Source organism: Meleagris gallopavo, chromosome 8 (assembly GCF_000146605.3).
Source record: "Meleagris gallopavo isolate NT-WF06-2002-E0010 breed Aviagen turkey brand Nicholas breeding stock chromosome 8, Turkey_5.1, whole genome shotgun sequence".
Classification (NCBI taxonomy): Eukaryota; Metazoa; Chordata; class Aves; order Galliformes; family Phasianidae; genus Meleagris; species Meleagris gallopavo.
The window spans coordinates 10,942,193-10,969,632 of NC_015018.2; the positions used below are offsets into that span (position 1 = coordinate 10,942,193).

The 27,440-nt window shown below is 44.5% G+C and overlaps 2 protein-coding genes across 2 annotated transcripts in view; one reads left to right on the forward strand and one right to left on the reverse strand.

Moving 5' to 3' along the window:
- Positions 1–229: 229 nt before the first annotated feature.
- PCBD1 (pterin-4 alpha-carbinolamine dehydratase 1) lies at positions 230–2,328 on the forward strand. Its single transcript, XM_003207909.3, has 3 exons — positions 230–745; positions 1,100–1,180; positions 1,692–2,328. Exons 1-3 carry the CDS (start codon positions 245–247, stop codon positions 1,788–1,790), a joined length of 681 nt encoding a protein of 226 aa, XP_003207957.2. The 5' UTR covers positions 230–244; the 3' UTR covers positions 1,791–2,328.
- Positions 2,329–3,181: 853 nt separating this feature from the next.
- SGPL1 (sphingosine-1-phosphate lyase 1) overlaps positions 3,182–27,440 on the reverse strand; it is a 25,944-nt gene continuing 1,685 nt past the window's right edge. The window contains exons 2-14 of the mRNA XM_010714306.3: positions 24,800–24,965; positions 22,864–22,931; positions 20,853–21,000; positions 19,215–19,294; positions 17,617–17,745; positions 11,402–11,490; positions 10,202–10,307; positions 9,609–9,707; positions 8,421–8,570; positions 7,945–8,183; positions 7,408–7,554; positions 6,316–6,436; positions 3,182–6,219 (exon numbers count right to left, since the gene is read on the reverse strand). Coding sequence (XP_010712608.1) covers positions 6,079–6,219; positions 6,316–6,436; positions 7,408–7,554; positions 7,945–8,183; positions 8,421–8,570; positions 9,609–9,707; positions 10,202–10,307; positions 11,402–11,490; positions 17,617–17,745; positions 19,215–19,294; positions 20,853–21,000; positions 22,864–22,931; positions 24,800–24,965 — 1,683 coding nt within the window. The 3' untranslated portion in view covers positions 3,182–6,078. The remainder of the gene's footprint in view (positions 6,220–6,315; positions 6,437–7,407; positions 7,555–7,944; positions 8,184–8,420; positions 8,571–9,608; positions 9,708–10,201; positions 10,308–11,401; positions 11,491–17,616; positions 17,746–19,214; positions 19,295–20,852; positions 21,001–22,863; positions 22,932–24,799; positions 24,966–27,440) is intronic.

Here is a 27,440-nt window from a genome sequence, read left to right on the forward strand (position 1 = left end):
GACAAACAGCCTCTTAAAATCCATCATAACATGAGGGAGACTGAAAAGGAGCTGAACTCCAATGAAGTGTGACTCACCTATGATTCACACCACTTTTCTTCTCCTCTAGAGGAGGTTTCCAGCACAATTGCCCTGCAAATAATCCTCCTGCTTCCAGAAGGTACCTCACAAACTTCAAAAGCAAGCAGGTCTCCATTCTGGAAGTCATTATAGGTTGTTTTTTTCCCCCCCGACAGAAGATTAAATGTGCATTTTGGAGCTTAACCACACGCAGATATCATTTCTTAGTACTGCAGGCTATAATGAATACATACATACAGCAGTAAAGTGTCCCAGGAGGCTCTGTTTGTTAGGTGGTGCAGATCAAAAGACAGACGGAACTTCTCTCGACCTAGGTGTATGCCAAAAGGTACCCAAGGTGGGGAGCAGAGGGCAGCACCAATATCTCCCCATCCTCAGCAGCCCACAGTTCAAGGGCTGCAGACGCATTCCATGCCTCCCAACCACCTTGACCTGCAACTCCACAACCCATGGGTTGCCTCATTTCTTTGCGTATCTGCTTTCTCCTACCTCTGCCACACTGATCTGCTTCTCTTCCCTTCCTTGGTGCCAGGCAGGTAAAGCCCACAGGTTGAATGCAGAGGAGAGGGAGCAGCTGCTGCCAAACCTGAGAGCCGTGGGGTGGAACGAGGTGGAAGGAAGAGATGCCATCTTCAAAGAGTTCCACTTCAAGGACTTCAACCGGGTATGAGCATTGGTGATACCAAGTTTGACAGCATAGAAAACCTATTTTACAGAGCAGGGAGTCCCACCTGCATGGCTCAGCCACAGAAACCCCTCTTTTTCCTAAAACACAATTGCCGAGCAAGATAATCTACCCAAGACACCAAAGTCCTCAAACCAGCACACAGTTTGTCTGGGAATGGTTCCCCAGGGAGAAGACCCACAGAAAAGTCCAACAGGACAGAACATCCCACGTCTTGCATTTACCCAGATCCCTGCAAACACAGGGTGTAAAATTAATAGTGAAGGGGTGAAAAGCAATATAGCACGAGATAAGCGGTTCAGAACTAACTTTTCTTTTTATTCCACTGAGCAGGCCTTTGGCTTCATGACCAGAGTGGCTCTACAAGCAGAAAAACTGGATCACCACCCTGAATGGTTCAATGTGTATAATAAGGTAAGAAGCGTGGATGGCAGGGATGCTCAGAGTTCTTCAGGGAGCCAAACCCATTTGTCAGGCATAAAACAGCAATCTGAGCAGCAAGTCCTGGGAAGAAGTTCTGCTGATATGACCTTGGATGCTGTTCCCTTGGCATACCATAGATAGCCAATAGCTATGACCCACAAGCCCTCACCTCCCTCTTTTTTCTGCCCAGCTGGGCAGTAGCTATGGGTGCACTAGCACCAGAGTTGTTTTTTTAAGTTAGTACCAGAAGTAGCAGCAAGGGAGGAAGTGAGTTGAAAGGTAGGCACAGCTAGCTGCTATGACCAATGGTAGCAGTCACTGCTTGTGGCCAGGAAAAAAACGAGGCAGAATGCCTCAACTTCTCTCCCATCCCAGTAAATTTTGCTAACCCATTTGGAGAAACTAATAGTGCTACCTGCCTGACCAGATGCAATCAGTTGAGCAGTGGGGGAACGTGTTCCTGCTGTCTGCCAGCAGCACTCTGTCTTTCTGTCCGGTTTAGGTTCACATCACCTTGAGCACCCACGAGTGCACAGGTTTATCCGAGAGAGACATCAACTTGGCCAGCTTCATCGAGCAGGTTGCAGCTTCTCTCTCCTGACCAGAGAGAGATGTGTGAAGCCAAAAATCAGCCCTGCCGCAGCCACGACCCACACCTTGCCTCGCCTCAATGACTGCACCTCACATTTTCTCCTGTGTCCCAGCCAGTGCCTAGACCGACTGCCTAAGCCTGCACCAGGCTCCCTGCCCCAGCTTGGCATTTCAGACAGATGGGGGCATCCAGCAAGCCTTTACTCCTGTGCATATACTTCTCTCTCATCTTGCCACTTCCATACTTAAACCCTTCTTTATCTGTGCACTACCCACCTACAAATTGCTGACTCTTGGAGGCTTTCAGGAACCATGCCCTTCTACCAGGAGTAGCATTACACAATTGCAGGAGTAAATCTTTCCAGAATATGACCCCATCTAGTCACTACTGTTGCTTCTTACATACCAAAATATGCTTTACTACTCAAAATGTGGTACGTTAACCCTTTGGTATCTGTATTACACACTGACAACTGTGATGTGCAATTTGGTTATTAATGTAACCTCTCTCTAGCAGTATTATAAGAAGGCATGTGATCTCACCCCTATTGTAAGTGGCTTTTAGTAGGATACCAGCTGAAAATGTTTACAATAAAGTTCTTGGTTAATCTCATGTCAATTTGGAAAGTGGCCTCATTGTCAAAGCTGTCCCAACAAGTTTTCCCAAGGCAGGTGTTGTCCTGATTGTCTCAGGAAGGTGCTTCTTCCATGGAAAAGCTTCTTGATAAATCAGCATGGAGAAGAGGCACATACCTCCCCAGGTCCACACCTCAAAGCAAACAGGGTCTGAAAGAGAATGAGATTTTCAGAGCCTGTTTAGAAGCCAGAGCAGATTTGGAAAAACTGCTTGTGCTAAAATCTAAAGTGCAACTATCATACCCAAGGCACAAACGCAGGGGAAGCACAACCAAAAGGGACAGAAGCAGCCAGGAATCAGGCCAGAGGCTGTTTACTGTGGCATACCTCCCATAAGATGTGTTAGATGGATTTGGTACTGCGAGATCTTCACTTCAGTAACTCAGTATCTTGACATTCAGGCAGGCTGCAGCCAAACTGCTGCTTTTTTGGAACAACAAAAAGGATTTGCTATGAAACCTACAGTAGTTTTCAGCAAAACAGCCTGGGAGAAATATTTCTGTAAGTAGTAAGAGAAAATCCATAGCTCTTAAAACACATTCACTTTTTGGTACCCTTCAAGATCATATGCAAGCAGAACTCACAGGCACCACTTTCATCTTGACAGAATTTCAGAGCAGCTCTTGAGGAGATTTAATATAATTCATAAACCATTTCTCCTGCCACAGACCAGGTCGAATATAAGCAAAGATAATCAAAGAGCAATAGGTCCCCATCCATTCAAACCAGCACCAAAGCAGAAAAAATAAAAGTTCAACAAGCCTAGGTAGCTCAATGCACCACTTTAATACAAACTAGGCCCATCTTCACCATCTTGTCAGCTATTTCAGCCTACAGTTTTACACTGGCAAACTAGAGCAATACAGAATACTGCCATCAGAGGAACTGATCCCATTCATTCATTAAAAACATCCAGTGCGAGTTTATTGGGCAAGATATTATTGTGTTGTATGCAACCCTTCCACTCTTCTAAGTCATAAGAAAAGTGCAGAGGAAATCCATGGCATGAAGACAGACATCTTTTCTTGGTCCATCACACCGGATATTCTTCAGTCTAGTACCTTATGAGCACCCAACTCCTTCAGGAGTGCTTTGTGCAAGTAACAAATCTAGGGTCTCATTGGAAAACCAGACCAGTAGGAAATCTCACAGGAATTAACAGCTGGGAAGATCCCTCCAGGTCTAAAGCCATATCCAATTCCAGATCAGAATCCAGTCCATACAATTGTTCTTTTTCATATTTTTTTTTCTTCCTATTAAACAATAACTCAACCTGTTACTCTCAATTTTCACTAAAACCATTTGGCATGACAAAGGAGATGCAGATTACATGTTAGATAACAAGGATGAATAAAGACTACACAGCAGTAAATTACAGTGGCCTGTTCTTGACCACAAAATTACATTTACAATATAGAACAAATACACATTAAACAATTAAACCCACAAATATTACTAGTAGGTGAATCCAGAATAGAGTACAGTGATTTACAAATAACATCTTGAAATACACAGGAAAATATGAAAGGGAGCACTGATCCATCAGATCCATCATCCTCCTTTGGGGGGAAGGCAAGCAGGGAAGAGGAAGGAGTTCCCCTCCTTCACCCCACTCTATTCCTTCCCCATTATCTTTGAAAGCAGGAACAAAAAGACTAGCTCCCTTTTTATGTTTTCCAAATGTTGGTTCAAAGAGAACCATCACAGTAGCCAGACACTTCAGACTCTCTCCACAGTACAGCAAACTCAGAGATGCAGTAATGATCACATTAGCAAGATGTTAACAGAATAAGGAGGTCCAACATAAATGCTAGAGCTGGTAACACCACCAACAGACAATTCAAATGTGATGTTTCCAGAAGAGCTCAGAGTCATGCACAGAGCCATCAACGACAGGCGATAGCCAAAATACTTCATCTCGTAGCACTGAGAATAAACCTGTTAAAAAGCAAGTTATTCTTCCCCACTGGGCAAAAGGCTACACTTGCGTGTGCAGTGGCTGTTAAGAAGCCTCCTCACTCTGCATAATTATTGTGCAAGTGTGTGCTTGGGCTTGTCAAACCAGTGAGCATCAGGTTAGGGCCAATCAGCCCGCTGTGGCAGAGATGCCTTCAGATGCTGTAGTCATGGCACAGTAACTCTCCCAAATGCTGAACCATGCCTGGGAAACTCTATGTAACTTGCAGAAAGCTGAGAGCAGGCACATGGGAAAGCCCTCCAGGAGTAACTCCAGCCCTGTTTAACAACTGGAGAGAATCTAGCTCATCCTTAAGGCAACAACTACCTCACGTTGCCCTGTTCCAGTAAAAACAGTGGAGAAAAACAGGAAGGGTGAGACATACGCCCAAAGCTCTGTTACCTCCAACTTACTGCATCCTATCTTCTGCCTTTCGGAACTGTGCCAGCATCCTTGTAATACTGTGAAGGGACTTGGCTCAATAGCACTACTATTCTACCTTATGGGCAAGCATAGTTTACCTGAGGCCAGTCCGCCTTTGAGGTTTTGTTTTCAATATAGTACCATAAGGAAATGGCTGCAGCTAACCTTGCAGTCAACAGCTGACCCCTCAAACCCTCCCTGGCATCCCATAAAAAGCCAGAGAAGCATCAAGGCACAATGGTGAATGCCCTTTTGAGAATGTGCCTTAAAAAGAATCAGTGCAAAGAGCAGAGAAATTACTAATTCCTATTACAAAAGTCACCTTGTTATACTAAAGGACTATGGTTTAAAAAAAGGTCAGCTTTGGTGCCATACATTTGCACATTAAGTCCCCAGCTATCATCAATGCCAGGGCTTGACCGACTCAACTACAGCATTGTGAGATAGTGCAAAACCTTCAAGTTTCAACAGTGAAATCACTGTTTTGCACATCCCTCCAGAACTGTGCAAGGTGCAACAGCACTCTAGGTGGTAAACGCATGTCTTCTACAAGAGGCAAGGAAGCAAAACAGATACTACGTACCTAAGGTTTTCAGTACCATTCAGTTCCTCTCTGTATACCACCCACTGGGTTTCTATTTTTGCTGTTATTCAAAATGGAGAGATTCCAGAAAAGGATTGTGTTGTCCTCCCCTCCCCATCCTTCAATAGATAATGATTGCAGTCAGGTCTCCAGAGAGGATTTTAAAGAGTAACGTGACCATCTTTCCTTTGCATTACATAGATATATAAGGCTTCCAGTACAGTTTGTTAAACGCAGTAGCTGGGAGGAATATTCAAAAGAAAACAGAATTTTCTATTTATTTTCTGCCTTCAACTCCTGGGAAGAGTGAAGCTTTGGAACACAACGTAAGAACTCAAATCTAATGCTTGGCCTGGCTGGACACCAGCTGAATATACGGTCTGAGGAGAAGAAACAGCAAGGAACAAAGAGACATTCAGAATACCTGAGGAATCTGGAGATGTGGAATGGACATTCAGTTCATCATCAGTAATCATGATGTAAATATACAGGGGGAGGAGAAGAAAAGCCTTAGGATTGAAGCTGGGTATGAAAATAATGCAGATTTCAGAGCAGACAAAGATGAGGAACAAAGTTTGACATCAAGCTGCCATCAGACCTGCAACTTTAAGAACAAAGGCTTACTGCAATCTCCTTCCTTAGGAAACCTTTAGAACCACCCCAGTGCTAGCTGGCAAGGCACCAATTGTTGTGCTACAGTCAGTTGTGGCCGGGAGAGCCATTCATGTGCTTTTCACTGCCAGGAACATCCGTGCTGTACAGGCCGTCCAGGTATGCCAGGGAAATCTCTGCTACCAAGCTCCTGTCTGGGATGGACTGGGCCATTCCATAGATGGCTCCCTAAGCAGAGAAGAGGTCATTACATGGGATCATTAACGTCATTCAAGAAACAAGCTCACCCTGCACGCACACACTGATCAGGTTCTGGATCCTTACCATGCCTGTGGTCTTGGCGTTGAGATTCTTCATTATGTCCTCAATGCTGTCTTTGACATCTTTCAGGAACTGCTCAGCCACACCAGGTTTTGTGTGCAACTGCGTGATGCAAAGGTGAATGCTGGGCAGGCAGGGCAGAGAGGAGAGATTAGTCACTTTGTGTATGTCAGCTGCACATTTACACAGCAACTGGCAGCCCCTTCCCTAGCCAGTAACAACTGCCTACCTCCTTAAATTAATATTTCAGTGGTATTAAGGGAAAAGATTATTCATTTCTTTCCACTTATAGATAACCCCTGCAAAATACTTGCTAGAACCAAGCTGCAGGAAGTTCAACTCTTCTTTTGCAAGGTGGCAGCTCCCCTTTCCTTCCTGACATCAGCATAGACAGTTAAAGGTCTGCACTACCTTACTAAGTCAGCTACCTCCCAGCGTGGACGTCAGCACCCGCCAGGAGGAGCAGAGTCACTCACTCACACCTCCAAGCTATTACTTCAGGCTCTCTAGACTCCTCTTCAAATCTACAACTGCAAGTCTAAAATTTTCAGTGCAGCTCCATCTTAGAACATTTGTCCCTCTCACCCACAGAAAGGCAAATTCCACCTATTAAAAAAACCAAAAACAACCAAAAGCAAAACAAAAAACCCAACCAACTTTGACAAACATTTCTTTGACATCAGGCTGGAAACATCACTGAAAATGACTGGCCCGTCACTGCTCTTTCAATTACCTTCCTCTTTAGCGGGCAGGAATAAGATATTTAAAAAACTAACTGAATAAATCTATGTGTACTCACTAGCAGACACGAGATAAAGCCCCATCAATTTACATTTTTCTGCTTGCACTAAGCAGAGATAAATGGAAAGGGAGCCCAGTTATGCTCTCTGCCAGGCTCATTAATATTACTATCGCTGCTATATATGGAGCAATTACAAATATAATTGCTTCTCCATAGAGAAGAAGTCTACATACAATTTATCAGATAACAGACAACACTGTTCAGCAAATTAAGGTGGCCTAAAGACAACTATCTTGCATACCCTGGCAATGCACATTGCTCCTCTGTCTACAACAGCATGACCACAAACTCACCTTGGTGGGAACTGCAAGATGTTCAAGTTCCATCCTTTTGCAGCTAACAAATTAGATAACCGATAAATGTCAAACGTGTCTGAACCAATGGAGAGGACAGACACCTCAGGTTTCCCAAAAATGAAGATGCTGTCAATTTTTCTCAACCTTGAAAGAACATTACAAAGAAATGACTAAGCAGGGTTACAAGGAAATGGCAGGAAGAGGACAGACATTTAGGCTATCTATCTGGGGCCTCAAGGGAAGAGAGGGGAACAGAACAGAGCACATGCCTACCAAAGGAAAGAAGAGAAAGCAGAAGACACTCTTGAAGCAGAGAGTCAGAAGAAACTCTTGGAGCAAAACCAGCTAAATAAAGATGCCAGCACCCCTCCACTCCAGGTCCCTCAACAGTCTGGCACTGGGCAGACAACCTGGGCATAAACAAGTATCTTCTCCTATCACTATCCAGTGGATTCCTGAGTAACACGCAATAGATTCTCTAGGAAAACAACAAAAACCCCAGGAAAAAAAAAAAAAGCTAAGGCACACACGTACTCTGATTCAAGGAAGCGAGCTGTTTTTATGATCCTTTTCGTGGCCTCAATGTAGCCCGATTCCCCCATGTGCATCAGAGTTGCCCAGCACGCAGCTATGATTCCACCAGCCCTGGAGCCTGCTATGGAGGGGGAGGCGTATATGCCCCCTTGCCAGTCGGGTGCCACAAAGTACTGGTAGCTCCTGTACTTCTTGTCGCTGTACAGCACCACAGAGGAACCCTTGGGAGCGTAGCCATACTGCAAGGGGGTAACAAGGCATTAAAAAGCAGCAGGACTCAGCAGCACGGTCAAGCACCTACTACACACCGTTACCACAACCCACTTGCCCACAGGCATGTTGCACAAAGCACCTGAACCCTTGCCCCTGCCCTTCAGCACTCCTCTACATTGCAGGAAACGCCTGGTGCCAAGGACGGCATCAGAAATCGCTCCCCCAGAATGGAAGCATTGGAAGAACTTCTCTCCCATTTTTACCTTGTGGGTATCAGCAGAAATGCTGGTCACACCTTTCACTCGGAAGTCAAACAGACGTTTCAGAGGGAACCCGGCCTTCTCCATGAAAACAATGAGAAAACCACCTAGGCAGGCATCGACATGGAAGGGGATTTTGTACTTCACTGCAAGCTGCGTGCAAACGAGATTTGAGTGAGTAACGCAATCAGGAAAGAACATGAGTTAGTTGGGGTTTCACACTTGAAAGCATTCTGAACCTTTTCAGAACATCATGCCACCCTCAACCTGTTGAGGACAGGAGACCAGGAAGGACTGGCTACTTGTAGGATGCCTTCTCCAGCCTCTTCTGCATGTTTAGACAGCACCAGCAAGATAAAACCTTTGTATTTGGGCAGCTTGCTGTATTTGACAAAGAGATGAGACAATTTGGTTTGACAGCAGTATCCACGAGAAAGCGTGAGGACATGCTCCAAATGAAAAGAAAGTCAGAAGCCCCGGCTGGTTACATACAACAGAAATAACTGGAACAAGGAAAGTAAAACCAAGAAGCGTGTTTGAACCAAGATCCTGGCCCTTTGATTTCTCCTCACAACACATTCCTCTGACTTTTGCACCAAGCTTGCTATAACCAGTGGGCCTAAATCAAAGCCTTTTTACAAAGTGAACTATTTTGCTGTTATTTCCTTATTTCCTCTCAGATATCAAAGGACAAACCCTTCCGGCTGGTTTCACAGAGAGAGCAGCAAAGCTTTAAGTCACAGGCACAATACTTTCCTTCAGTTAAGCAGGAGTTCACGGCACAGGCTGGGGAGTTCAGAGACAAAGCATGTGCTTGTCACTTTGTCTTGCCACATCACACTGTGTGCAGCAGCCTAAGTCCGAATCCAGCACCACGCAAACAGTTATATGACAATGTCCAGAGGTAACATCTGGCATTTAAAGCCTAACCTCCCACAGAAGTTACTGAGTAAGTGCAAAAAAAAAAAAAAAAAAAAAGTAGTCCTGCATTCCTCCTTTCCAGATCATGTCCTGCATATGCTGCTGTTGACTAACAATTGATTTAATGGCAGTAGCACATTCCCACCAATCTGCGTCTCTCATTAGATTCATGGGTTGGGATCCTGGAACACCTCTCTGCTCGCTCTTCTTGTGTAGAACAATGCAAAAGTATTATTGCTACAGCACTTAAAAGCCCCAGGAGCATCCTACCTCTGCCACCTCTTCGATGGGGTCCATAATTCCATGTGGGAACTGGGGAGCAGAACAGACCAACATGGCTGTGTTCTTCGAAATAGCTCTCTTCATTGCCTGAAGATTTAAAGAGAGAAGATGCTCACATTCCATTTACCAAGTGCCACCCTGCCAAAAAAGATAAAAAAAATAAAACATGCAGCGCCTCACCTTAAAATCTAACAGAAAGCCCACAGAAAGCAAAGTGATGAGCTATAAGCATGAGAAGACAGCAGCTGAGTTATTTAACTTATCCACTTGGAAATACTGGAACAGGTTGTTTTGTTTATCCTCACCTGAAACCTGTAACTATTTCCAAAATATGTAAACTATTTCATTCTAAATGAATGACAGAGGACAAAAGAATGGTTTACATCCACTTGTTTCAACCAAAATCTTGTATGCAATGACACTTTTATTCCCACTGTCTTTCCTTGTACCCATGAAGCATAGTTCATCTCTCTCTATCCATTGACTTGCTGGGTAAGTCCTGGGTAAGTAGATTCTTTGCTATCACCTACGTAATGCTAATTTCCCCAGAGAAAGGTGTTCCACACTGACTGGAGTGATACCTGAACATCCACTTCCATAGCCTTGGTCAATGGGATGTGAATCAACTTCATTCCAAAGTAGTGTGCTGCCTTGTCAAACGCTGCATGAGCGCTCACCGGGACCAACCTAGGAAAGTAACATGTCACATACTTTGACTCAGGCAGCATGTAAGTCTTAGCATGAACAGGAGAGTAAAGAGAAAAGAATTCAGCCTGCAGGTATTTCAGTGTTTCTTCCCTTAGGGACAGGTCACAATCAGGACAAGCACATGTTCCGACCAGCACAAGGAAAGACCAGGCGCTATTCTGGATGAAACAATCCAAAGAAAGTCTAATAAAGTTCCAACTGCATTGTCTCCTGTGAATCAGGAGTTCCTACAAAGGTTATCTTCTTGTCGTATCAAACAATATTTTACTGCCTCCAAACCCTCACTCTCCTCAGGAGGGGCACATGACAATACAAAAGCAAGGAGCAACAGAAGTACACTGAAGTAACATAACATTTCATGTCTGCCATCTCCAGTGGCAGTGCCTGAACCGCCTCAGTTAACCTTGTTTTCTGCAGCATCACATCTTCACTGGGGCCTTTAATAGCATACAAAATTGTTAGGAAACGAAAAAAGAGCCACAGGAATTCAGCAGAAGATGAACACCATCATTTTATCTCTCTTTATATGTTCTCTCTCAAGCAATTAACCAGAGAAACATTTTTGATGCACTGTCTAGAAGAAAAAAAAGCACATTAGAGAGCAAATCCTCTATTAGAAGTCTAATGATTAGCACAGTTCCTCATTTCAGCACCAATCAATCCCAGAGTTTTCAGGCTAAACCCTCTTTGATCTGAATAAATCAAAACCCTTAAATACTTCAAAGTGCCTTGCAATCTCAGCTCAAGAGGAGCTCAGAGCAGCTATGAGCAGGCTCCGGCTACAGCTGCATGCAGGTATCGCAAAAATACTCTGCATGGTGAAGTTACAACAGCTCCGCAGCCAACATTCACACCTGGCACCCCAGGCTGCTCCAAGGCTCCTGCGCTTCTGCAATTCCCTTCAACACAGGGTTCCCTCCTGCATTCAGGGCCTTCAGAAAGAGATGGACAAGAAAGGGGTGGCAGTAGGCTACGAAATGAAGGAATGCTGGGGTCTAGCGGCCACCTCAGCTCTGAACGACAGCGAGCCACAAGGCCACAAAGAAAAATCCCAGCCACAAAGGATTGCTCACATTTCTGGATATTTGATGCCTCTCTCATAAGCCAGGTCTCGGTACGCCTTGCAAGCCATCAGAATACTCTCTGTTCCCCCAGATGTCATCTGTTGTGAAGAAAAGAAACAAATAAGGAAAATGGCCACTGATATGGATGCTGCAGCAGAGGAAAACAGAAAGCGGGATGCTGCCATAGCATCTCTGCCCAGCAGAGATTGGAGGCAGAAGATGCATAGGATAACTCAGGCTATCAAGGGCACTGAGCAGCTTAAGGTTGTTTTCTGACACCCAGGTTGAAAGTGCATATTTAATTAAATGTTGACTTCTCTGTTCCAAGTTAAACAAAATAAAAGCACAGAAGCCTAATGAGAGGGGACCATACTGCACAGTCGTATCTGACAGAGATGACCACTCCTCATGAAACTACAAGCACATACTTTCTCCCTTGATTACCTGGGCATTATTTATCTGGCTTGCAGATTAATGGTGCCACGCATACAGAAACAAGAAAGTTAAGCCAATCAAAGTACAGCAGAGTTTATTAGGCTTGGAGCAGTGCCACACTGGGGCCCAGAGCCAGCTTGATCTTGGCACTGCTCCTGAGCCAGGAAACCTTCCCAGATCTGGGAGCAGTGCAGAGTGCTGAGCCCTCTCTGCAGAAGCCAGCCAAGGTCCGGTCCTTACAAGGCTGGAGCTTGTAAACCCTCAAGGACCTCAGAAGGAACGTCTGCATCCATACAACCCACTGCCCATGCTGAGCTCACATCCTTCATCCTGACCTCAGGTGAACAAGGAGTTCTGCATCACAAGATGGAAGAGAGGAAGGTACATGCCAGCTGTTTGACTAAGTTTACTACTGCACACTCAAGAGCTTTCTGCAAATAAATAAATGAAATATAACTTCTTCTAATTGGACAACTGTCTCTCTTCAGCCAACATTTGTGAGTCCTGATGTGCGAGGGACAGAAAAGTGCAAACCTTTCAAAGTGCAATTTGAATCCAGTAAAATGTGAGGTTGGTTTATCAAGCAGCCTGCAGGTGTCAATGCTTCTGTCACTGCTGTGCTGAGGGAGACATACCTTGGGGAGGCCTGGTACCTGAGACAGGGGTACGGGGTTGGGTGAAAGAAAGGCCAGTGTGACAGCACGTATGAAGGACTGCTTTGAGATCCCCAAATCTGCTGAATACTCTGATACTTTTAACACCACACCCCAAGCAAACATAAAAAGCATGCAGTCGCATCTGTATGCCTCGTGACTTCTGCCAGTCTGGGTTTTCTGCTGGTTTTCCCCTGCTGACATCGCTGCGAAACGCCAAAATCCAAGAAAGAAGCGTGACTGTGACAATGACTCAACGTTAAGCACAGAGAAAAGGAACAAAGTTCACAGGCACGAAAAGCAGTCTGCCACATATCTTAACAGGATGCAAGCTAGCAGCAGCTGCCACCACAGGCAGCATGAAAGTCACTGTCTCACCACTGAACATTTCTGCTTTTTTTTTTTTCCTTTTTCCTCTCCAGTTTGTAAAGCAACAGCTGTTGTTGAATAAACCTAACGGAGCTTCACACTGGGTAAAGAAATCACTGCATTTGTTGTGCAGCAAATAGATGGCAGAAGAAACACAATGTCCTAAGCATTTTATGGCCTGCGTCATTCACCTCTCAATCCTTGTTATGAAAAGATCTGTAAAGTTGTCAGCTATCATCTTCAGAAAATAACAGCTGGCATAACATGGACTCCCTACTGTGGGGTGGGGGAAGAGGATCAGAATAACCGTATATTTGCAATATAGCTTGCAACACTGCTTACAGCTTTGGAGGGATTGTGAAAACAGTACTGGGCACAATTTGGGTATGTTGGAATTCACAATGCTGAGCAACAGACACCGTGCATGACCACGTGTGCTCCTTATTGAGCAAGCAGCCCTACCTCTATCCTCCCCAAGAAGCAACCTCTGCATCAACAGACTTTTTCCTGTTGCAGTCTTTCCACCAACGCCTTGCCCTTACACACAATGCACATGGCTCACCACCTGCATGCAAATGTTGAGGCACACAGCACAAGGAGGTCAGTGTCCCACTTTGTCACAGATCCAGGACAGATCCTCCTCCCAGGCACCAGCCCAAGCCTGAACCACCATCACAGGACCCACAGCAGCCAGCCAGCATGCAGTGATTCAGCCCACAGCACGTGCAGATGTGTTTTCCCCTCCTCAGAATGAAAGTCCAGAGGCACAAGCAATGCCGTGGGGAGAAGGGCTGGGAGCTGGCATTGCTTTCAGCAGCTTTCCAATTCCACACTATCTGGGGAAGCCAGATGAACCACATGGGAAAAAGCAAACAAACACACTTTCTTTGTTCTCCCTTGTTTTTTTCCAAGTGGGGAGGGGAAGGAGAAAGCACAGGAGAAAAAATATCCCCCCTGCTCTTTAAACTCGTTATGCCCCTCCTACTGCTCACTCCTTCCAAACACCGGCACTCTGGAGCCTCAGCATTAAAACAGCAAGAAGGTACAGTCCCCAAAGCAGGCCTTCTGCCACACCACTGTTAAGATGCCTGACACAGAAGAGCCCTAGCCTTAGCTCGCAGTCACTAGAAAGTTTTGCTTGCAGTTCACCACGTTCATTCAGACCCTGGAGACACACCTGAGCAAAGCTCCCCTGAGGTGAGCTATGTGATGAATAAAATAGTGAGCTACCATTTATTTCTACTGCAGCATTAGAACCAAAGTGTACCACACCCCATAAGGCCATAGCATAGTGGCAAGCTCGTGTAAAGCCCCTGTAAGCCCACTGCTTGTAAATTCCACCCATTATCTCTCACAAGGTGACCTACTTGTCATCACAGATAAAAGCTGACAGCTCTGCAGAAGGACAAGGCAGAGTCTAAGCCTCCCCAGGACACAGCACTCACATCCCACTGCTCAACTCCTGTGCCAAATGAGCAGGCAGCTCTGTGACCAAGTCTGGAGCCCCCAAATTTGGGAGGAAGAGACAAACCAGCTTCTGTAGGAGGCTTGGGTCTGCATCTTCTGACTCTGGCTCCTCGCCTGTGCTCAGCTGCAAAGCACAAAGAATTCATAGGGAGATTGACATCAGATAGACACATGTGCCCCACACACAATTTTCCTCTGCACTTCATTTAAAATTGCCCCTTCTCTAAGTTTAAAAAAACTACTTTAAAAAAAAAACAAAAAAAACAACACAGAGGCTTGCACAAAACCAGTGATTTCCCCATATCAGAGGGGAGATCTTCAGAACCAGCACTGCAAAACAAAGCACCTTGTGAGCAGGAATATATCAGACAAGAAAACATTCTCCTCCCATTCCTCCTGTATGTACTGAGCTTAATTAGTCTTCCCCAATCATGATTAGAACTTCCTGGGAGCCAAAAATCACCAAATTCTGTCTCTTGTGTGACGTGATTAAAAGAAAGAACCAAGTAGTAGCTAGTGACAAATAGGAAGCATCTACTCACTGCTAAAAATGATTGCCTTTAAACACTACTTGAAAACCTGGGCCATCTCTTGGTGCAGCTTACGGCAAACTGCAGGCCTGCACAGCCTCCACATAGGAATTGCTAGCATTTTTATGTTCACATTTAAACTACAGAGACTTACAGCCCCCACACCTCACATAAAGGCATCTCCTGTAAATAATGCAAGCTGCTCACCTAATACAACATTCAGAAACCTGAAACATGTTTCCTTTTAACATCTATATAAGACACCAAATATTTTCCAGGAGAAAGCAGACTGATCTCCAGAGATGCCCTCAGGAAGGCATCCACACACTGCACTGCAGGACTGCGTGGAGATGCCCAGGTTGCAGAGAGCCTTGGGAGCAGCACCAATGCATCAGCTTTTCCCAGACGGAGCTCTGGAGTATTAACACCCAAAAGTGCAATGTGTCATGGAAATTAGAGTACAAAAAGGGAGCTAATTTGACTTACTGAGAAGCTCAAACTTTTCTTCTTTGTCCCCCAAATAGCAAGCACTTCAGAAGCACCAGCTCTGTCTGCCTTCACAGAACTGGATATGTTGGCCCAAGGTTCCTCCACCAGGTCAGTAAATACAGCAGACAGGGACCTGGCAACAGACACTGCTTCTCAGAGTGGTGGTGAAATTCAGAGCAAAAAAGTTCTGAAAAAAAACTTTACAACACTGCAAAACTGAATCAAGCAAAGTAGAAACCTCCCTGGAAAGAACCAGCAGCACAGAATCTCCTGAACAGATCAATTCAACAATAAAGATAACTCACAGCACTACGCCCTGCCTGGCTCAACTCTTTTACAGCTTCACTGGGTACTGGAGCAGAACTGAAGAAGCACAGCCTTGCAGATACAGAAAGAACAGCAGCAGTTTGGAAAAAAACACTCTTTTTAAATGGCTTTGTTGCTGCCCAAACCTCCAGAAATCATTCTGAAATACTAAATCTGTTTAGGGAAGAAGAAAATAATAAGTCCCTGAGCCCAAGTGCCTGAAGAGCATGTGATCCCCTATCTCCTCCACGTCTCTCCAACAGCTGTTAGCTCCACCAGAAACAGGCAGGAAGGCAGAAAGTCCACTGGAGAGACTCCTTTGGACAAGATAATTACAGGGGTACAATTAATCTTTCATTTCCATTCAATCATCCATTCAGCCCTCCCCCAGACCTTACGAATTTGTCTGTTCAACCAGCTAGAACATAGTTTCATGGCAGGCTACACACCTCCTCATTCATTTTGCTTCTGCTTGGCTCCAAGCCGCAGCTCTGCGGCACAGCCCTCTGAAGGGAGGGGAAAAGCAAAGAGACAGGGAGAAGTGGGATTCCCAAGAGAACAGCAGAGGTCCCACACAGGCTATAATCACTCAGTGATCATTCTGGAGCAAGTTTTTACCATTCTGAATTTCTCCTCCCATACAATCCTACTTCCCCACAGACGCACTCACAGGGCCAAGGTTGACACTTTTATAATGCAAAGTTAACATAACAAAACCTGAACAAGCAGACTACCACAAGCGAAGTTTTCCAACTGTATAATAAGCAATACAGAGCTATCTACTTGATTTGTATCAATTAACATCTCCACTATTGATAAAGATGACTTTCAACATCTTTAGAGTCAGCCTCTCCCCTCTCTATGGCCAGCCTCAGTTCTGCAGATCAGCAAGGAGAAGAGGTCAAGCTATTCTGAGATGCAAAGAAATGCACTGCTTCTCTAAACCTGAGGGTGGCACAAGGAATACATTCTCAGTCAGCATGTGGAGGGGGTTGAAGAACTCAGAACCCAAGCCAGGTCACAGGGTGCAGCCTCCTGCTATCGAAGGCAATTACACCTTAAATTGCTAGTCACTGCATGATCCAGCTCTGCCTTCAATCCAGCTGGAGTTTGGTCCTAACTACCCCTACCATTCAGCTAATCTAATACTTAACTCTTCAACACAGTAAAGTTTCCAACAGCCAAATTAAGCCCATTCAATGCCAGCTCACCCCATAAACTCTTGTGTTAACACTGCCTTTCCCCACCGATCTTTAGCCTCTGCAGGCCTTCTCCCTCCCCGGCTTATTTACAGACAGCAGTCATATCACACCCAGCCTCTGAAAAATCACATCTGCATGCTTCTCACAAACGGAAATACTTCTCTGCAACTTATCAAGCAGTCTCTGCGTCAGCTGCAACACAACACCACGTTAGGAAATAAGACCTCACTGTCTCAGACACCACAAACAGGGAAAGAATGTGGCCTGAGGAATTCAGACCTCCTATCAGAAAGGCAAACCAAGAGGAAGGAGTGTAAGAAATTATGGCTTATTTTTACAACAATAATTCAGTGTGCAGGTTCATAGCTTTTGTTCTTTGACCGGCTTTCAAAGAAATCAGCATTAAAAGCACGCATTTGGACTCTTGCTATGAGCTCCATTGAGGCTTTAGAACTGGTTTCCACTCCACTATACTGGAAGGTCTCATAAATCTGGGAAGAACAAGTGACAGTACAGTGCCACGCCTGCTTGATCACCAATACCTGGAGCCATTTGCTGGTGATCAGCCAGTCAGCCTTGTCCTCAGTCTCAGCATTCTGGCATGTTCACAAGTTTTCAGCTCAGAGACGAGACCTGAGGGGAGCTACTCAAAGTGACGTTGCCCTGGCACGCACCAGAATCATAAACCAGAATCTCTGCCTCAGATGGATGGCTAGCCCTTCAAGTCAGAAATACCTAAGAGCTCATGGGACACTTGGATACAGGTTACTTACAGCACCACAAGAGCCGGGGCCCCCATGGAAGAGACTACAGGCAATCCTCACTACTTCAGCTTCCATCTTCCTCAAACCAGGGAATATATCTGGATGGAGGGGATTACTCCAGGCAAACTCTTCATACACCTTCAAAAGAGAGACAGAAAGTTAGCTGTGCAGATGAAGCTTTGGATTATCAGCAAGAGGGCCAGATTTAGAAATGCACTACACACACTGTGTATATAAGCAGACTATCTGCAGTATTAACTCCTGCCGCGAGTGCACACCACAAGCTGGGAAGCTATTGCTGGGAAGAAAAGAAAAAATCATCTGTTTTTCTAGGGCATTCTGGTTTCTGGAATGCTTCTATAAGAGCAATATTGCGTGTTGTAAAGGCGGGTCTAATGGTTTAGCTATTTAAATAAGAACACAAACATCTGTTGTTCTTTTGTACTACACCTACACCTGGTGTATGCACACCCTATGACTGCTTTACGCAAAGCAGGCCAGCATATAGTTCCCCAAAATTGCTTTGCAGAACTAGTTTTTGAGTTCACTATTAAAGGGCAATTCCGAAGCAGCCAGAAAAGCACAACTGACCACCCACACCGCAGCAAAAGTGGCTTTGGAAAACAGTATTTCGTGCTCATTCTGCAACTGCAAGCTCACAGGATGAGGCTGGAACAGGCCAGTTCCGACCTCCTGCAGCCACGATCAAAAAGCAACTGCAGGGATGTTGAAAGAAACACTGCAGAATAAGCCAGAGAATAATCAGCACAGACAGAGGGAATGTTTCCACACAGCACTCAATCCAAGGTGACGCTGCTCTAGCAAGGCAGCTCTAAGCTTTATTTTTCCCCAGAAGAAAACAGCAATAGCAACCGCCCAACAGAGCTCATTACAGCTGTTACAAAAGCTGTTCCCAGGAGCAAGAAAGCTAGATTTTCCTTTAGCAAAAACAACTCTTCAAGTAGATACATTGAAAAACAGACCTTAGGGCTGCTTATTTTTTTTCCAACCTTCTCAAAGGGGAAGGTTTCAGACTAGGTAAACAGACCTAACAAAGACTCCACTGAAACATGCCAGTGCCCCATTGTTGTACAATTTGGACTGCACAGCAATGCCAAACACATTTTACAAACATCCTTTTTTGCTTAAATCAAGACCAATTCTGTTTTGCTTACTCAAGCTTTTGCAGACCAAAGTCCCACAGCAACCCAGTAGCAGGAGAGTCAAGGATGCTTTCGCTTCAGCCTACAGCAGTTATATCCATCATAGGGCTTGCTGAAGCTGACCTATGGCCATTTTATGTCAGTACCAGTTTCCAATTCACTTGCACTCAACTTCTTGCTTTCTTACTCAAAACACCTTATCAGATTGGATACTACTTATCTCCATTTGTTTTCACAGTGGCCAGCTTTGCAAGCCTCAAATGCTTTGCTAATAAATGCCTTTCTACCTACATTTGCCCTCGGCTCTGTCTTCAGAGTTGGGCTATCTCAGTTTCAGATCTTCCCGCTCATCTTGAAATATGCTGGAACAGCGTTGAGGGTTTCTGGTCACCCTGAAGTCATTTAAAACCTCTAAGATGCCAAGTTAGACTGCTTGCACTTTACCTTCACTAGCAGACGGGTAAGTTTCTCTTCACCGCTGTACACGGTCCCAGACACTTTCCCATCCTCCCAGCGTACATCTCCTGAAAGAGAAGAAAGAAGCACACTGGTTGCAAGCACAGCCATTCTCAGAAAGCACGTGGAAGAGCGCAGAGAAAGCCTCCACAGCAGTTCTGCAGATGAAGATTCTGCTTTTGGGTTTCACTGATGAGTGCAAGCACCATTTTTGTGCCACAGAAGTAGCTTCCTGTGATGCTATGCCTCTGGCATCTTGTGCCCCATAGGCACAGCAAATAACAAATAAAGAATGAATAAAGTGTTAGCACAAACAGCTAGCTGCAGCAAGCAGTTACATTAACATGCTATCCACTGTAATCCCTACTCAGACTCCCCAGACCCCTGTCCACAAAGCTGAGCTCTTGTTGCTCAAGTTAGTCACATCCAAAGAGCGCCCGTCACACTGCTGTAAACTAAGATGGAAAGGCCAAGATTGTATTGCTCAAAACTATGGCGTGGGATGTCTCACTTAAAGGCCTCTGACACATTAACAAACAAGAGCAGGTGGATAGAATAGCATCAGCAGGCACCCTGTGTAACAGCATTTCAACACACTTAACCAGGCTACTTTCCGCTGCCAAACATCCAAGCAAAGCCTTTCCACCTGTCTCTTTGTATTCTCCTGCATAAATCTCAATGGCATCAGCGTCACAAGAGTACACGAAGTGAGCCAAGTCATAGTCCAGCCTTCACTTCCAAGTAGCTTTCATAGAGGGTGGCGAATTTGTAAGAAGCCACAGAAAAAGGGAAGGAAAAAAAAAAAGGAACAAAAGCCCGGTGAAGGAAGGGAATAATCACTAAGAGGAATAACACAGACAGAAGACAGATACAGAAAGTTGCACAAACAAAATAAAAGTAGAAAAAGGGAAATCGTTAGATATTCTATAGCAAAATTGTTCCTGTATTCAGAGTAGTGTTCCAGCAGAAAATTCCAAGTATTTCTCAGACTGGGGGTAGCGATAGGCAGTCAGTCACTCACATTTGTTCATTAGAAGTAATAGGTAGGTGAACCGGGGTGGAGACATTTACATCAATCAGCTAACTCAAGCTGAGTTTCAGACACTGCTTTTATGGATTCAAGCCAGAGTGGCCTTGCCTTCCTTAAGTGGCATTTTGAAGGTGCAAACCACTATGATTTCGATTAAGAGAGTCCTGGAAATTCCCTAAAAACACTGCTTGGAAGTTCTTTTTGTTATGAATATTCCATTGGGCTTCACAGAAAACACATTTCTGGTAAAAGTCAAACATCAAGGCAACTGTTCAGAAATGTATTCAAAACTGCATTCAAATAATTCCCTCTGTATTTCTCTTCTTCTCAGCTCTCCCATCACTGATAGCTCTAAACTCCTAGGGAAGAAAGGGAACTTCAATGTAAATACTTGAGTACACTGTTAGAAGATGTAAATACTGACTTTTGTAACTTCCAGAAGGAAAACAGACATAAATTTGTAAATGAAGAACATCAGCAAGGAAATATGTAAGACAAAGCTACGAGCAGGAGTCATTAGATCTCATTTAGCAGAGTAAGCCTAATGTCAGGCCTGTGAAAGGGACCCACCCCTGCTGCAGCAGTCTCAGCCATACCTTTTGAGCTGTACTCTTTCATCTTCTGTAGTACTTCAGGCTGGTCCATGCCTTGTTCTGGCAGCACTTTGATATAATTCTTCTCATCTTTCAGGAAGGATAAACTGGAAGTGACATCATTCAAGGCTTCATCAATCTTCTTTTGAATCTAAACAAGAAAGAAAATCTCTATCAACAAAGGTACTGGCCACATTATAAATTACAGTTGAGTGCGTGTGACGTTGAACTCACTGGCCACTTTCAAACCAGTGAGAGAAAAGGTAGGATCTGTTCTAGCTCTACAACCAAAAAGCATGGCAGAGCTCACAGTTCTCCCTTCCTACCAACCTCTTCCTCCAAAAACAAGCTGTCCTTGTCCAAAACGCCTCCTGAAATGCCCACAGCCATGCACCAGTCTCTAAACAGCACTGGCAACTGCCTAAAGGCATGCTAGATGGCACAGAACAGAACTGTACCAAGTAGCTAGTACAAGAGACTGCAGGGCAGTGCTCAGCTGCATTTAACATAACAGGGCAGACTACACCACCACATTCAAAGAGATTGTACTTTAATGGATACTGACGAACAGTGGGAACTCTGAGTCCTTTCTTTAATAAATGAGACAACAAAGCTTCAGGCAAAAATATTTCACTGTTATCCACTAAGGCTTTTTAAAAATCACAGTCCATAATTTACAGAAGTCTTCAGATTCATTGTATTTTGTACCTTGTCTCATCTGCCAACACATACACAATTTAGAGGCTCATGAAAACTGAAACATGAAAGAAATCTCCCTTATAAACACTGTTACGAGATTTCTTCCTTCTTAATCACACCCCACATCCAGGAGGCCCAGACTCCTTCCCAGAAAGCATTTCAAAGCAGACATTCTTCTGAACAACACAGGTGTTGGAATATTATCAGCTTTAAAGACTTTTGGACATTGGAATGCCTCAAAGTCAAGGCCTCCTTTCAGCAACTGATAGGTTATCAGGTTAACAAAGAGCGGGAAGAGCACACAGATAGGGCACAGCATGAGTCCTCTGGCACAGGAGAGCTTAACATTACTCAGCTCTGAGAAGATAAACCTGGACAAAACAGAATACAAGGGGCCAAGAAGATGTCCTTTCCTAACAGGCAGACAACAAACAGGGGACAACTAACACTTAGTTCATCTGACCAGCCAGAAAGTAAAACTGGGGCACAACATGAAAAGAAGGAGAGATGTTACTCCCTTACAGAAGGCTGAAGGAGAAACCTGATAGCTGCAACCATAGCAAGGTCACAAGGAAAAGGCTGCTCTTTACTACTTCCATCTGATAAAGTCACCCACAGCAGAGCTGGCACCCTCATGCTGTCCCAACTGATTCAATGTGTAAATCTGTCTAACACCAAAAAGAATGGGTAGGCATCATTGACTAGGAAAATAAAAACCAACAACCTGAGTATTTCTTGATGATTAAGTCATGACGTGCTAAAACATGCTGACATCCGTAGTTTCAAGTTTTTATGTAAAAAACATCTTCCAAACACTAAAGTCCATCTCATCTTAATGATTACAGTTACAGCAACTTCTGATATCTTTGTGCTATAAAGCTGTTGCTAACAGATATCTGAGCTCAAAAGACATGGACAGCCATCTGAAAAAGATTTCTCTTTCCACATTGCACAACAGACACCTGCCTATCTCACACTTGCTCAAGAACAAGACACTGTTTCAGAAGAACACACAAGTTCATTCGTGTCCCCTTCTTCCACCAATCAAGCAATTCTCTTGACATCTAGCAAAGAAGAAACACCACTGGAAAATTCTGCTTCTGGACTCACTGATACTTGGTTAAGTGGTACCTCCAATTTATAAGTGCAATATTACTACAAAAAGACCAGGCAGAGATTATGCCTTTCATTACACCAGGTAGTGGCATCAGTATCCTTGCGTCATTATGATTACAGGAACAAAAGACAGCAAAGACACAGAAAACACAGCTTTGCAGGCTCAAATAACATTGCAATAAGTTGTTCAAATACTTACTATAGCCCCAACAAATGGCATTTTTCTCAACAGTCTGAAGAACTGTTTTTTAGTTCGGGATGTTAAACCTGAAAGGGAAAAGTCATAAGTTGAGCTTATATTAAGAAACAAAAAAACAGTTTCAGAGCACAGTAATTCCACTGCAACTCACCACACAGGCTTAGTATTTATGATCCAGGCTAAAATAAGGCAGTCACAAAGGGGATATGGTGAGAGAGAATCATATCAGAAAGCAGACACAGGTCAGGCTGCAGAAGGAACTGGTTTGCCCAACAGCAGTTACCTATGGGAACCAACTATTTCACTCATTTTCTTAATTTACTGCTAGGGCTGCTGAGTAAAGTCATGCCAACTGTGAAGAGTAAAATCTTTTCAACCGAGGCGTACGAAAGGACAGCACCTACTTGAATGGGAATTTACACCCACACATGGAGTTTTACAAAGGAAGGGAGGTTAGGATTTGCTAAAGGCAAGATCTCCAGCAAAAAGGCAAAGACTTTTTTAAAGTATTTTCTGCATCTTCAAACCAGAATAGAACTGCAACGTGCAAACACTCAGCAACGTGAGACAAGCTCCCAGGCCCCAGCAGGATGAACTGAGCTGGAATGCAACAAGTATTCCTCAGGGTTCGTCCATCCAACACAGGAGGGAAATACACCACCACAGCCCAAATAGCGAAATGAGAAAAGCCACTGATGACAAACACCAGAAAACTCCTGGGGTAGCTTCAAAGGCAGGAATGCAAGCAGGATGACAGAGATGGTTTACAGCCACCAAAAATGCCTTTGGAGTCATTTGGACATTTCAATCAAGCACTGGCAGTTAAAGGACACTTTCAGCAGGAAGGAGTAAATCAGCTTAAAAAAAAAGTAGTCAACCATTTTAAAACTTCACAATCTTATCTATAGCACTAGACTGGCCCATTATTTTCCATTTTATATATGCTTCTATCTATTTTGAGAAGCTAAAGGAGGACAGCAATTGCAACTTGGCAGACTCTAGAGCAAATATTTGTTAGCACTCTGAAAATAACACTTCTGTGTACAGACCATTTAATTAAGAATTTCCACACTGAGGGAAAAAAAAGCACAACTGTAGACTCTTGAAAAAAATCAGACAGCCTTATTAGATTTCCTAACCATTAGTAAATATTTTTAAAACATTGTGCAACAATACAAATTTTAGACAAGAAGTTAGCATGACCCTACACTGAGCTAAAGCTTTGCGTTCCCAGCGCTCAGTTATTGAGAAGTAGGCACCAAGTTAAAAACTGGGCTATTTTTAAAAAGCTGTCACTACAGCATAACCCTACAGCCCATGGGATTGGCAAAGCACCTTGCTCTGCTCTGGGGGCAAGGCAGCTCTCCTGACCATCACATAGGCAGAGCAGACTGCAGGTTCATCAAGAGGTCCTACAGAAGAGCTGTCAGCACAGCAATCACAAAGCAGAAAGAGGCTAGACCACACACAATTACCTTGAATATCCTGAGGATGAAACATATTCCCAACATCACATCAAATTTCCCTCCTCTGGAAGGGAAGCAATTGAAAGCAAGTACTACCCAAGCACCTGGCTACAGTGTATGGATATATATATAAGCTCCAAAGAACCTGAATCAAATTCCCCAGGTTTTGAGCCGGAGAGCACTGTCAAATAAGTGAGGTAGCCAGAAGCTCACAGGAGCCCAAAGGAAGGGAAGGAGATGGGGGCACATTCCAGGCTGGCCTGCCACACCCTCTACAGGAATGGGGACGTTCCATTGATTAGACAGGACTCATCCTTAATTTGGAAAAGGGTTTTGTTAATCCTCACTGACAGCAGAAGGCATGTTTTAACAAATGCTCGCTCTCATTCCATCCTTTTCCCTCCACTACATGAGAACAACTGCATCCCCTTCCCTCCCCATACACGGCAAACCCCACGCCAAATACTTACTCTCGGACTGGAAGAGGAAGCCATGCAGCCATACAGTTAGAAGTGTGGAGGAAATTGTCAGCCCAACCAGCTGCCAGGGCTCCAGTCCATCACAGCGGGCGTTCACGAAGCTCGTCACTTTCTCCCAGTACATCTGGAGGATCTCCTTGTAGGGAGTGATGGCATCCTATGCAAAGGGAACCACAGACGCTGAGAAAAGCTCAAACAGACACACACACACACACACACACACACACACAGCAGCAGAAATGCTTTGACGACACAACTCTCTTCCATGTAAGTTGAGTAAAGAGGTGCTTTTCAGCAAACAGACCTCCCACTTTCCTTAACTCCTGAACAGAACACATAGATGCCAATGAATTCCAACCAAAAGCCACTGATAGATGTGTAAGTCTCAAGGTCCCAAGTCAACATCAGCAGATCATACCATGGCCCTGGGGAAACAGTTGTGTCAAATCACAATGTTATTTTTCCAAGGAACTGTTTGCCCAAGTGAAAGCTAAACTGCCACCGCTCAGCAGGTACCACCAAAACAGGGCTATTTGAGTACCTAAGGCTGGACATTTAAAGATGAGAGTATTCAGCAACACTTCAAGCTTAAGAAGTGATAATCATATTCCATACAAAGGAAGGATGGCAGAGACAAACACTACTGGGGGGGAAAAAAACCAACACAACAAAACATAACCCATATAACCAGAAAACTGTGATGCAATCGTAATTACAATGTTAAGCTAGTAACTACTGTCAGGACAGAGCTCAAGAACCTATTCCACAGTTTCAAAGCATGCAGTCTTCGTGAATCTCAGAAGTAGCGATGGGGACAACAGAAAGTTCTCAATGGGAAAGTATCACTTCCCCAGCACAGGGCGTCTTTACAGAAATTCTCAGCACAAGGATGCAGAGCTGTAGGAGCAGGTCCAAAGGAGGGCCACAAAGATGATCAAAGGGCTGGAGCACCTCTCCTGTGAAGAAAAGTTGAAGGACCTGGGCTTGTTCAGCTCAGAGAAAAGAAAACTCCTCATTGAGGTCTTCCAGTACTTGAGAGCTTACAAGCAGGAGGGAGATCAACTTTTTACATGATCTGATAGTGATAAGACAAGGGGGAATGTCTTTAAACTAAAAGAAGGGAGATTTAGGTTAGATGTTAGGAAGAAATTTTCTACTCAGAGGGTGGTGAGGCACTGGCACAGCTGCCCAGAGCTGCCCATCTCTGGAGGGATTCAAGACCAGATTGGATGGGGCCCTGGGCAGCCTGACCTGTGGTTGGCAACCTTGCCTATGGCAAGGGGTTGGAACCAGATGGTCTTTAAGGTCTCTTCTAACCTAGGGCATTCTATGATACCACGATCCCAACAAAGTTGGAGAGATTACAAACAGCGTAAAAAAAAGCCAAGAGCTTCCAAACAGTCAAAGGAGAAAGTACTTACATAAAAGTACTAACGAGCAATCACTACACAGGAAAAGCAGTAAAATACGTATAATACAAGAGAATTTAAAAAACAAAAAAAAAAAACAAAACAAAAACAAACAAAAACAAAATACTTAAGCATCCCAAATATAAGGCTAGAAACTTCCAGCAAACCAACAGTGCCAAGGCATCACAGAGAAGCAATATCATTCCCACCCCAACACAGGCAGGAGGAAACAGAATGAGCAGGACTAAACCAGGTGTCTGGCAAGAGGAACAGCCCTCAGCTACGAGAAGCCAAATTAGCACCCATATGCCTGGCACAGAGCAGTTTCCAAATGTCCCAGCCACTTCAGCCCAAAAAGCAGCCAGCCACATAAACCACTGCCATTAAGTAGTGTCGGGGTTAGCGCCCAGTCCTTCAACTCCGGCACCACAAAGATGACTTAATCCACAGATTTAGGGCACTTTTCAACTAACCAAAGGCACTTCTCAAGTTTCATCAAGTTTGCACAATTTTCTCAGCAAAGCCCCTGGAAAGGAGTGCTTAACCAGCAAGGACAGCATTGGTCCACCGCCTGAGAGCTCACGTCTGGATTGCAGCCAGTGCTGGAAGTGCATTTACACGTGTGGAAACTGAGCCATTAATGCACTGGTGCCTCCAGAACAGTTGTTAAGCAGTGGTAAGAAAACCCTACTGTATCAGATACACAGCAGGATGTGGGTTTTCTCTTGACAGTGGAATATTCTGTAAGATTCATGCCCAAAATGACAAGGGAATGCAACATTAGACAGAAGTTATTCATGTCAATGGCCAAGTTAAAAATGATATCTGGCAAGACCTTCATCTCACTCTTGGAGAAAACTCTTGACAGAAGTTGCCAAATCCACGTTTTGATGTCAAACCACATGCTCTCCACTGAAATCCGTAGTCAGCAGCACATCAGCATTCCATAAGAAAGGGAGGAAAAAATAAGTCAGCGTTCCAGATTCAGCCCAGCTGCACAGCTTCAATGGCAAGTCCTGCTGCCCAGCACAGGGGTGAGCAAATCCAAGGGTCTCTCCTTTCCAAAAGCCCTCAACCCAGTGCCTGAGGCTGCCCATGCAGGCTGCTCCAGTCTGAACTCGCTACAGAAGCAAAGCATGGATGGGATGTCTGCAACCTGTGATGCAGCATTACAGCTATTCCTGTACAGCAGCATTTCTTCACTGACGTGATCAGGAAAAAAA

Bases quoted from the DNA above. Each gene is read 5' to 3' on its own strand.
- PCBD1 (XM_003207909.3), top strand. From the start codon at position 245: ATGTGCATTTTGGAGCTTAACCACACGCAGATATCATTTCTTAGTACT. The intron at 746-1,099 runs GTATGAGCATTG...TCCACTGAGCAG, and splicing joins ACTTCAAGGACTTCAACCGG to GCCTTTGGCTTCATGACCAG. The intron at 1,181-1,691 runs GTAAGAAGCGTG...TGTCCGGTTTAG, and splicing joins GGTTCAATGTGTATAATAAG to GTTCACATCACCTTGAGCAC.